General features: G+C 34.1%; 1 protein-coding gene across 1 annotated transcript in view; it reads left to right on the top strand.

Annotated features, from left to right (window-relative positions):
• The window catches only part of Pgi (glucose-6-phosphate isomerase), a 221,903-nt gene that overhangs the window by 64,837 nt on the left and 143,746 nt on the right, over positions 1–13,320 (top strand). Inside the window, exon 5 of the mRNA XM_090401803.1 lies at positions 4,599–4,742. Within this exon, the coding sequence (XP_090257929.1) occupies positions 4,599–4,742 (144 nt within the window). The remainder of the gene's footprint in view (positions 1–4,598; positions 4,743–13,320) is intronic.

Raw genomic sequence — 13,320 nt, forward strand, 5'->3', positions numbered from 1 at the left:
GATATTTCTTGCACTGCTTCGCAAACATTGGACAAATTATATTTTAGGTCTTTAATGAGTCAATTCGACTTTCCCATTGTGTATCACAGACTGGTTTGAGTGTAAAATTACATGTATCTTTTGAGGTATTCCCATCGAGTCGAACTGGAAAAAAATACATATAGACAATGTACCACATCAAAAAATGCTGTGGCATCTAAAGTATTAGCAGTGCAATTCAATTTAATGAATGTGAACTACAGAGTATATACATTGCTCTTGGGTTAATATTTGAAATTCGTCGCTGCACACCTTTTACATCACCTTTCATATTACTGCCGTTATCATATCCTTGACCTCGTAAATATTGTATTGGTAATGAAAATTTGTCTAGAGTTCCTAGTATTTCATTTGATAAAAATTCTCCAGTGGTATTTTTTATTTCTATAAATCCTAAAAAGTGTTCTTTTATAGAAACCGTGCTATTACTAGTGTCTACAAATTGAAGTACTATGCTCATTTGCTCAACAGATTTTAATTCACCGTGTGACCAACGTCGGACGTACAGTCAATAATTATGGAAAAATATTTTACGGCAACAACAGATTCTAAAATTTTATTTTTTATCGCATTGGCAAAGATGTTTATTATTTCATTTTGAATATCTTTTCCAAGATAATGCACATCTGTATCTTTATCTTTTATTTTTATTCTTCAAAGATGTTCATTTATTATTTGATCAAACTTGGCTAGAAATTCGACAAATTTCAAAACATTTTTGTTTCCAAGCATAAACAATGTCTCATTTGTTCCTCGAAATGATAAAATAGCTAACGTCTGAACTAAAGCAAAGAGTCGTTCTAATACTTACACCCAATGTTTCTCCTCTTTTCTAATAACTAGCAAGTTCTCTTCATCAATGGTCTTCTTTTCTTTTATTCGAATTTCTAATTCTTACCACTTATGGTGATTTTCAACATGTCTTTGACTTTTTTCATGTGCAGCTAAAATAGAAGAAGCATTTTTTCCATCCCTCAATCCAGAATCAGCAAGGTTAATCCACCATTGATCAAATAATAAACAGCAGGAACAAAATACAGAATCTGTGGATTTTGAATACAATAACCACAAACGCTGCATTGTCTTGCCGTTAAATAGCCTTCGAGCATAATGAGTCATTGAAAATCTTCTATTATTGTTATCTTTCGGAAAATCAAAATTATGAATCTGTTCAGGTCCATGTTCAACTAATGGTCGACGTAATTGATTGATATTGGAAAATTTTACAGGACACCAAGTTGCTGGATCATTATAATTTAAATTTGTAAAATCAAATCCTTTTATGATTGGATCTGTAGAACAACCAGCTTCAGAATCAACATTAATCAAAACTATAGACGAATTATCCAACGAATAATCTTGAAGATTTTCTTCTTGTATGCGATTACGATCTTCTTGGCAAAGATGCTTTAAAAATGCACCTTCTGGTTTTTCAAACTTTCTTCCTTTTCCACTTTACGTTTGTGATATTGAAAACCCAATTTCTTTTTATCCATTTTCAAAATCCAGTAACCGAAATATAGTCATACCCCCACTTACGCAAATCCGGAGTTACACGGTTTCTTATATGTACGTATTCCTGTCCCTCTTCACGCCTCACCACTAGTCGTATCTTTCTGGCACCGGCCGCATTTGCCAGTGTCACACATGCTGTGAACAAGCACTGACATGTTTCGTGCGGTCTCCATTCATACACGATTTTTATAGTCTACAAACCTTGCGATTGCAATGTCGTCCAAAGGAAGCAAGTCCGATTCTTCTACAGCTAGCAAGAAAAGAAAAACATTGACTTTGGAAACAAAGCTCAACATTTTGAAGGTGGAATGAAAATTTATGAGTAGTAAAGAAGTTTGATCTACAGAAATCCGCAGTAAGAACAATCATAAAAGAAAGGTTTACAGATTTTGGAGGACATAGATTCTAACGAGGAACAAATTGTAGCCACAAAGTAAGGAATAAAAAATCATTGCAATGAAGAAATTTTGCATGACAGGAAAAAGACATTATGCCATCAGACTAATCTATTAGATTTTATGAAACCATTGACATCGAAATAACTTTCTTTTTTTTATTTATGAAAAACTACAATTACGATTATATTTCTTAAAAAAATATAGGTGTTTTTGTAAACCTTTGGTCCCAATTAACTAATATTTTGTATGTTTGTATATAGAAATTACATGCAAAATTATACCCAGAGTTACGCGAATTCGACTTACGCGCTTTTTGTTGGTCCCACTTATCGTGTAACTTCGGCGTATGACTATATTTATAAATAAAAATAAACCTAATTATAAAAAATATGGACTTTAAACTATTCAGTAATTCACAAATAAATTTTTATACATTTACTTAATGAAGTATTTATCATTTATTTATACCTTATAAGTTATAACTATATAACTTATCTATCATACATTTATAATCTAATAATTCAACAATATCATTTCCTGTGAACATAATTGACAAATTTCTCAAATGCATCTGACTTAACGAATTGTGTAAATATTTTTAATGCGTTTAAGTACAGAAAATGAGCATTCACTGCTAGCATTACAAACAGTCAGTGTTCGGGGCTGCATTTATACTTTTGGAGATCCGAGGCACATCATCATTATGAGGCCTCAAAAATAAGCACTTCTTTTAGGTTATTGAAAATAAAAGTCAACAGTCCATGATAACTAATTTTAATTACACAATACAACATTGGTATGCATATATTTGCATTTTAAAAAAAGTATAAAAATAAATCAGTTCAAATTTAAATAAAAAAAATCAATAATTAAAAGTGTTTTTTTTCTGGCTTTGGTTTTAGCAAATATATCTATAATGTCATAATTAATCGAGTCCATTATATCTGATTCAATGCATAATAATGACAGGTCACTTGTTTTATTTTGGTACAAGTTGCTTCTTAAATAATTGTATAAGGATAAAAGTTTAAAAAAAAAATTTAAATGCAATCAAATTAAGCTTGCTAATCAATGTAAAAATAGGAACTTCATCAACTGTAAAGTTCAGATATTCTCACTGAAAATAAAAATTTTGAATTTACGTTAATAAAAATTGTAGCAAAAATCATTATATTTATGGAATTACAAAGTGGATCTAAATATAAATATAAAACGTTTCAGTTTGCAGTAACATGCAGAGTATACCCTCCTGGTTCACAGAATTTTTAAAGTATCTGCTTTCCAACCACCCACCTTTAGGTGAAAGGTAAATTTTGTCACCTAGTGGGAGACCACCTTACTTACTGGAGGCCTGGGATTCACATAAAAAGCCTATAATATATATATATATATATATATATGTGTGTGTGTGTGTGTGTGTGTGTGTGTGTGTGTGTGTGTGTGTGTGTAGAAAGTATTTTACCTTGGGTATAATAAATGTTAAAGATGCCAAGCTATTTTAAACCTGGTTTTACTCCATTTCCCAAGTAAGCAAACAGACAAATAAGTCAAGTTTCCACCTGCACGTATTGCAAGTCTAGCTGACCCTCAAAGTAGTGCATGTCAAGGCAACTCATGGTAAAGGTAGAATAAGCTCTGATCACTATTCTTAATATTTACCCTTAATGCACAGCCCATCTCCTTGAGGAGATGTATGATGCTATGTATTAAAGGCACATGAGACAAAACCTCAATAAATGAGACTTCAAAAACCACTGATGAGACCTCAATAAAGGTCAAAACCGATCTGGGTAGTGGCCCCTTGCCTTTAATACATAGTATTATACATCTCTTCAAGTAGATGGGCTGTGCATTAAGGGTAAATATTAAGAATAGTGATCAGAGCTTATTCTACCTTTACCATGAGTTGCCTTGACTTGCACTACTTTGAGGGTCAGCTATACTTGCAATACGTGCAAGTGCAAACTTGACTTATTTGTCTGTTTGCTTACTTAGGAAATGGAGTAAAACCAGGTTTAAAATAGCTTGGCATCTTTAACATTTATTATACCCAAGGTAAAATACTTTCTACATTTATATCTCATCCTGAGATTTTTATTTCATAAGGTTAAAACACCTTAAGGTAACTTGTTCTGGTAAAATACTTATAAGCTCTGTATTACTAAAATCTTGGTATTTCTAGCCTGGCTCCCACTGATGAGACCTCAGTAAAGGGTAAAGGTCGAAACTGGTCTGGGTAGTGGCCCCCTTGCCTTTAATACTTAGTATCAAACATCTCCTCAAGGAGATGGGCTGTGCATTAAGGGTAAATATTAAGAATAGATTCATTTTGGAAAGCCATCAGATGCAAACAAAAAGTAACTGCACTGTTAAGCATTTATATGATTGCTTATTACCTAATTTTGAATTTTTACTAACATTAAGAATTCTTTGTTTTTATTTGATTCTAATCTTTCTTATATTGAATAAACTTTTTCTTGAAATATGGTTATTTTTGCATATAGGAACATATCCTTATTTATTCTGTGTTAATTATAGATCTGATAATAGTCATGTCTTTGTATTTAATTCATTGCATGAGATATGACTATACCTGAATGGATCACTTTTATTTGGTTCTTAAATTATTGATTTCTTTTATTTCAGGGTCCACTTATGGTGACTGAGGCACTAAAAGCATTTCGCAATGGTCCAAATGTTCATTTTGTATCAAATATTGATGGCACTCATCTTGCTGAAACTTTAAAAAAGCTAAATCCTGAAACTAGTCTTTTTATTATTGCTTCCAAGGTGAGTTCTTTTACCTTGAATTTTAGCATAGATAATGTAAGGTGGTTAAATTTTTGATTAAAAAAAAAAGTGATTAAAAATTAATTTACTTTCTAAAAGAAACCAAACTTCTAAATTTTTGGTGTATGAATTTGCATCTTGTTTTGTACTTTATTATTACATGAATATCTCCATGGACCTCTCTAAATCCTACCTACACCTCATCGTGGTGGAGAGGTGAACGGGAGATGTAGGTGAAGTATGTCGGAAGCTTGATCTTCCAGCAGGGCCACCCTAGGCATGAAGGCTACATCAATATTCCTGGCTAAGGTGAAAGGCACCTGGTGATTGGGCCAGCAACCCATCATTGGACATAAAACAGTATTGCTAGAGAAACCAAGACAAACATGAATCGGATGGAAAAATTGGATATCAATAGGAAAAGAAAACGATATGGAATAATAAAACTAGCAACATGGAATGCAAGAGCGATTAATGGAAAAGAGGAAGAACTTATACAAGAAATAGCCAAAAGAAAGAAGAAAAGTATAACAATACCAATATTTAAAAAAGAAGATAAAAAAAACAGAAAATTATAGAGGGATAAATTTATTAAATACCTCATTAAAAGTACTGCGAGAATCCTAAATAATAAAATAACAAAGGAAATTAATCTATTAGATGAACAACAAGGTTTCAGAGAAGATAGATCATGTCCGGATGCAATATTCATAATCAGACAATTGATAGGGAAAACAATAGAATACAATAAGAAACTATTTATATGCTTTTTAGACCTGGAAAAAGTATTTGACAGAATATTAATTCAAGATGTAATAGAAATATTGCAGAGAAGAAAAGTAGCAGAAAACATAATACAAATAATTAAAGAAACATATGATAATAATAGCTGTATAATAAAAACACAAGGAAAAATAAGTAAAGAGATACAAATTAGTAATGGCATTAGACAAGGAAACTCTTTAAGTCCAACAATATTCAATATAATAATGGATGAAGTAATACAAAAAGTTAATAAAATACAAAATACAGGAGTGAAAATAAACAATAGAATAATAAGAACTATATGTTATGCAGATGATGTAATATTAATTGCAGAAAATGAAACTCAGCTACAAATATTACTACATACATTTAATAAAGCAGCAAAATTGTATAATATGAAGATATCAAAAACTAAAGCAAAATGTATGACAATATCACAAGAACCACAAAAATGCAAATTAGAATTGGGAGGTACTATTATTGAACAAATCACGAATTACAACTATTTAGGTATTCAACTGAACTAGAAGTCAGAGAACAAGTTGCAAAAGCTGCAAGAATATCAGGATGCTTGAACAAAACAATATGGAAAAATAAACATCTTAGTAGAGACAAAAACCAGAATTTATAAATCAGTAATCAGACCTATGATGACATATAATGCAGAAACAAGATCAGACACTAGGAAAATAAGACAAATGTTAAACACAGGTAAAATGAATATATTAAGAAAAATAGTAAATAAATCTAGATTAGATAAAATAACAAATACAGATATAAGAAAACAGTGTGAAATACAAACAATAAACAATTGTGTAGCAACCTGAAGAATAAAATGGATTGAACACATGGAAAGAAGAAGTGAAGATAGAATAATAAAACAAGTTTATAGTTGGAAACCAAAGAATAAGAGAAGAACAGGAAGACCTAGAAAAAGATTAAAAGATGCTATTAAAGAAGATGAAGTCTTGGTTGCAACAGATACTACATCTAATGTACGAAGAAGAAGAATACGATCTCCATCGAGTTGATAGATTCGTGCTAACCTTTATACATACAATACCTATCATACCTCTCCTTAAACTTGTTCACTCTCAGTGCACTCACAGCCAATTCTGATGATCCATTCCATTCACTCACCACTCTGCAAGCAAAAAATCTTCTACACACTCTTACACAACTTCCAGAGGTGACCTCTAGGTTTCTCTCTATTTTCTATATATTGAAAAATTTCCTTTGTGTCGATTTTATAGACCACCTCTTTAATAAGTTTCTGCATGTCCCTTCTTTTTCACCTATCAATTGAACTTTGCAACCTACACACCTTCAGCCTATCCTCATGGGGAGTATTCCCCAGACCTGTCACCAGCTTAGTTTGCTCGTCTCTGAATCCTCTCTACCACTTGCTGCTCCCCAAGATACCCAGGTGACCAACTCTGGGCATAGTAGTCAAGATGCAGCTAATATCATAGCCATATAAAGAGGGACAATAACCTATCTTACTTGTTAGCATGTTTTTCAACATCCAATAATCTTTTGAGCTATTTTTCCAGCTTTTGCAATATGCCCTCTGAACTTCAACTCTGTCCATTACTCCCTTGTCCACTCCCTGTTCACCATTATCCTCTACTTATTTATACTTCTGTATAAATCATGCAGCTTTATACAGAAGCAAGTATAATGATTATATCTTTTTTTGTTGTTAGTTCGTCATATGTACATTAAAAAATTTCTGTACCTTATTTCATCATTATAAATTAAAGATACCAAGAAATTATATACTTGGTTTAATCCTTTATCCAAGTGTAAGCAAACAAAGTTTGCACCTGAGGTATTTTCAGGACACTGGGGTATGATTGTGGTATGATTTCACATCACTTGCCTTGGTATCCCATAATGCAAAGCATATTTCCTTGCAGACATGTACAATGCTATGCATTATGGGAAAGGTCACTACCCAGACTGGTTTCGACCTTTATTGAGGTCTCTTCAGTGGGAGCCAGACCCAGAGTGATACCAAGGTTGAAGCAATGCAGAAGTCATATTTCCAATTATGAGTTGCCCAAAAGGTATCACACCTTATTAATAAAATACTCTGTATTTTAATAAAGTGTGCTTGCATTATGGGATACCAAGGCAAGTGATGTGAAGTCATACTACCTTTACCACGAGTTGCCCCAGTCCTGAAAAATACTTCAGGTGCAAACTTTGTTTGCTTACACTTGGATAAAGGATTAAACCAAGTTTATAATTTCTTGGTATCTTTAATTTATAGCATAACCAAGTGGAAAAACTTTCAACAAATACTTCATCATTAATAAATGGATTTTAGTTGTGTTTTTTACAATGTTAATACAGCTTATTAAATAAATATATTGAACAAGTTCTGTTGATAGTTTTTTTTCACTACTTCATAGTAAGGTTTAGCAGTATAACAGCTGAGTGTGTTGAAGGACTTCATAAAAAAAAAAAAAAAAAAAAAAAACAGATTAAAGAAAAATCAGCTGACAGCTTCAAAGAACTAAAATGAGATTTCATTTCATTTTATATATTGTATATTGATAACTGGATTGATTTTGCTAAAAGGAACCAGGTTTTAAAGGTAAAAGAATGAAAAAGATTTTCTTCATATCATTCTTTCAATAGATTAGAAGGAAATTATAAACAGAAATAAAAAGAATACTTAAACAGTATTTCATGGCTATACTTGCACACAGAACCAGCTACAATATCAGATACATGAATGTATTCAGAGGCATTAGGATGAACACTCAGGATATTTTATATTTATTTTTTTTAAAAGATCAACATTTATTAAATACTCCTTCATAAAGGACATTTTTATTCAGAAAACGAACCAAAGGATCTAGAACTTAATTGTTTTTAAATTAATACATACTAAAGTGCTCTGAAAAAAATAGACTTCAAAAATGAGATACAGAATATCTGATTTTTGCTATAGTGATAACCAGGCATCTCTCTACACTCACAAAGATATGGCCATCTTTCACAATCTTTATTTTTAACCATTTTAGTGAGGTTACTTAAATTGACCAAAGTAGATTAAAGTTTACTGTTTTCTATCTATGGTGCCTGTGAAGCTTAGAATTGGTGTTTGCTATCATAATGCTAGGATGCATGATGTCGAATAAAAAAGGAGGAATGAAATGTACTGTCATCAGTGAAGCTATGGATAGGATTCAAAGTCTAAGAGAGCAGGGCATTTATATACAAGAGGAAAAGAGTGGGTGAAAGGACAGAACCCTGGATTCTCTTGCATTCGGGAGAAATCTGAGGAGAGTAAACCATCCACCATGACACGTAGTGAGCAACCAGCGAGAAGGTTCACAATCCAGTTGTAGAGTTAGGAAGACAGGCCATAGGATGGCAGTTTAAGTAGGTCCCTGTGCCAAACCCAATCAGATACCTTTGGAATGTCAAGGGCAACCACATGAGTTTCTCCTATTTTTTCTCCATGGATTGAGTCTAGCAGTGGTGAAAGCAAAATCATCAGCTGTAGATCACGAGTGTCGGAATCTATACTACTGGTCACTGATTAGTTGATATGACTCTAGGTGGTTCAAGAGTTGGTTGTTGATGACTTACTCCATAATTTTAGAGAGAACAGGAGTGAGAGCAATTGGATGGTAGTTTGTTGGTTGACTTATCTTCTTTCTTTGGAATGGACTGGATGTGGACCTATTTCCACGTTGTAAGGTAGATGCTACAGCTCTATACAAACAAAATCATTGGCATAGCCAAAGCAGTTCAAGGAGCACATGGAAATATCTAAGACTCTTCAAAGGACAAAGTTCATGCTAGTTGAATAGGATATGTGAAGAGGCGATACAGGATAGGTGTTAGTTCTGGGGCACAATTTTTTTTTAACATAAGTGGGATACTATCAGGACCAGATGTCTTGTTTGTGTTCAGGTTATTAAGGATTCTTCTAATTTCTTTCTGGCAGAAAACTATGGGCAACATGAAGGGAGCCATTCTTGGTAGTGTGGAGGGAACTTTACCCAGGTCATCAATGCAGGAATTTGAAGAGAAGTGTGATGCCAGTTGGCCTTGTTTTTAGATGAGGTAACTGCAGTACCATTCGGTTGTGAGAGTGGTGGAAAACTGGGTAGGCAGAAGTCGCTATCCAATGGCCTTGGCAAGGGACCAGAAGGAGCGACTACCATTTGGGCAGGAGGTGAGTTTGCAGCAATTTGGACCTTTCAAAGTGTGACTTCGTGATGATTCTTTTACAATAGTTGTGAGCCGCAATGTAGGCAGCTGGTGTTTTGGTCCTGAGCCACATGTGATAAAAGCAGAGGTGTTTTCTTTTACAGCATTGACACACTTTTTTGAAAACCAAGGCTTGGATGCTGGCTGCAAATTTGGAGTTGAACAAGAAATGAAAGTCTTCATTCCTGTGAAGATCATTTCTAAATTCAAAAGAAAGATTCCGGTATTGCGACTCACATGTTTATTAAGATAAAATAAACAAATCCGACAAGTTTTGTATGTCGTTTGACTTACATCTTCAAGGGTTAAAGGTAACTAAAAGTTTAAACACAAGAAATGAGAAATTACTCAAAATAGTCCATTCTATGATGTCCGTCTAACTGTTCATTAATGAATAATGAACAGTTAGACGGCCATAACATCATAGAATGGACTATTTTGAGTAATTTCTCATTTCTTGTGTTTCAGTTAGATGGCCATAACATCATAGAATGGACTATTTTGAGTAATTTCTCATTTCTTGTGTTTAAACTTTTAGTTACCTTTAACCCCTGAAGATGTAAGTCAAACGACATATAAAACTTGTCGGGTTTGTTTATTTTTATTTATCTTAATAAACATGTGGTTGCAATACCAGAATCTTTCTTTTTAACTGCTAAACCACAGAAACCTACGCCAAAAAGATCATTTCTGTTATTCGGTTTGAGCAGGTGTTAGGATCAGAAGAACTGAAGCAGTAGTCAGACCATGGAGGAAGAATAGACATTGCAGAGGTCCTCCCAATTGGCACCCTTTTGTGCCAAAGGACACAACACTGTGAACTGGTGGGTGAAGGTTATTCTATGGCAAAAGAGACTCGTATGAGGTTGTGGTCTGGGTTACCAAGAGGAGAACCAACAACCCCAGTATACGTGGAATAGAAGGGGGGGGAGTTGTCTTGTATTCTGGTAGGAAGGTTTATGATCTGTGATAGGTCATTGCTGATGGCAAACATCTCATCATCCTTGTCTGCCTGGTCAGTGAAACTGGAGAAGGGGAGCCAATGTGAGTTGTGGACATTGAAGTCCCCAAGAAGGATGACCTCACTATTGGGGTATTTTGACTGCTAAAAGTCAAGCTTTAGAAAGAGAGAGAGAGAGAGAGATAGTTTGAAGAGGTCAGAGTGGCTGACAGAGTTTGGAGAGTGATAAAAATAGCATATGAAAAGAGCAATTTGGCTAGATAGAGAAATTTTAAGCCAAAGCAGATCAAACAGTGGGGATTCAAGGATATGCAGTCTCTGGTGTGGTATGCCGGTTCTGATGTATGCACAAGTGCTGCCCTTATGGCAGAAAGAGCTCTGTAATGTGCAGTTTGGGCAGTTAAGGTGAACAGTTGGGGGTTCTGATAGGAATGGTACTTTTGGTTTAGATGACTGTAGGTGGTGGTGGCATATCTAGAAAATATGTATATGGAGTTCTTTGAAACTATCTAAGAAAGCCATAGAAAACCAAAATATGGCTGTTATGTTGATGTGCTCCTCATTTGGCCAGGAATTAAAGAAAAAAGTAACAATTTCATTGCTTACTGGACAGCTTAAATCTTAAAATACATCTTTCACTAGAAATTAAGATAATAGGTCATTTCCATTTCTGGACATTCCATTCTATTTCTGAGTAAAGCATATTAACATTTGCACTGCACAAAAAATTCAGCATTGGTCAAGATTTACATTCCATTTCTGACGATCATCATGCCCAGAAATAGGATATCATCAAATCCCCTAAAAGACTCTCAGTTGGTGAGTGATCATGAGGTATTTATTTGGGAAGTGGTGAAACAAGAAGAGATTTCTGTCAAAAATGGATATATGTGGAAGTATAAGGTGGATGATTATGGGAGACTTTCTAGTCAACCAGCTTCAATACATTGGGTAGGTGAGCTGTGTAGAAAAGATGTTGACAGTGCATGGAAATCCATAAGGAAGTATCTGGCACAAGCAGTGTATAACTGCATACCAAGGATTAAATGAGTAAATGGAGTATGAGTGAAATGGATGAACCATGAAAACAAGCAAGTTGTATTTGAAAAGAAAATGCTATGGACGAGGTACAAGACAGTTGGTGATGATTGGATCCATGAAGCATATCGAGTGCGGGCTATGAAAGTGGCAAGCACGGTAAAGAAAAAAAAGGCTCAGTGTGAGAGAAGATTGCCTGGTCACGCCAAGGTATTTCAAGGAATTCTTCTGCTATATGGCAAGCAAGAGAAAGAATAATTATTGTAGGTTGACACTGATGGATAGTCATGGCAGCAGAGTGTTCATTACAAAAGATAGTGGAATTATTGAATGATTTCTTTATTAGCATATACCAGGGGTGTTCAACCTGTCGATCGCAGAGTAATTTTTGGTCGATCTCTTGTGTATTTCTCCTTACTTACAAATTTAATTAAAACTGAAAACACAATATTTTATTTATCATTATTTTGTATTATTTTTAATTTGCTTTAAGTGTATTGCTATTGTTTATTTATTTTTCGTTAAAATTGTCAAATCAGTAATTTTCTCATAAGTCCAGGTAAATGAATTAATTTGGATCAGTGGAAGTCAAACAGCGAGCCGAGTGAATACGATTATAAGCAAAGTGTAAAAACTCGATTTTAGCTTAAATATTAAATATTCCAAATCACATTACATCGATTTTTTACTTAGGTTAAGTCCCATGTGAATATTGTAAAAAAATAAATTTTGTTTGTCTTGGTATATTTTGTATTAGATATTTTTATATAACTCTTTTGAAGCTAACTGTATATACTGTTTTAATAAGAATATGTTAGGGTGTTAAAAACAAAGGCAATGTTTTTGTTGCCGAAGCTGTACATGGCAGCATTAGAAAGATTGTTATTGAAACTTGTATGTATGAGAAAGGCTCTTGCAGTCTCTAAGTGTAAACGTCTCCGAAGTCAATCAGAAAGAGTTCATACAACTTTCAAATGGCCGGCAACTTACAGTCAAAAGAAAGCAGAAGAGAACAAAAGGCATGCTGCACTTGAACCTTAAGATGAAAGACTGATACTGATTCTTTGGGGGTTGCCAAATTTCATGCGAGGTCTCAGAGGAGGCTTAATAAAAAGGGACTGAAGCAAGCAGAAGGGTCCCGGTCCAAAGTTGCCGTCAGAGAGACTGCCCGGATCCACGTTGCTTGAGAGAGGAGTTTCCCGCTTCCAGAAAGGAGCTTCTCGGTTGGAGACGTCACTAGAGAGAGAGAGAGAGAGAGAGATAGACTACTTCTAGGCCACAAACAAGGTTTCAAATTGCCAGAGAAAAGTTTCCAGGCCAGGTAAATGTCAGACATTCACCAGTGTGTTGTGTTTTCATTACAATTTGATGAATCAAACGACTTCATTGATATTGCTCAAGATTATTCAAGTAAAGAAGAACTTTTGAAAATTATACCATTATTGGGAAGGACTAGGGGAAAAGACATTTTTTCAGCATTTGATGAATTTGTGAAACAACACAAACTTCTGCTTTTTAAACTTGTGTCTTTTACTACTGATGGTGCTCCTGCAATGATAGGTAATAAATCAGGCTTCATTT

Source organism: Typopeltis vanoorti, chromosome 12 (genome assembly GCF_054136105.1).
Source record: "Typopeltis vanoorti isolate ZY-2024b chromosome 12, IOZ_Tvanoo_1.0, whole genome shotgun sequence".
Classification (NCBI taxonomy): domain Eukaryota; kingdom Metazoa; phylum Arthropoda; class Arachnida; order Uropygi; family Thelyphonidae; genus Typopeltis; species Typopeltis vanoorti.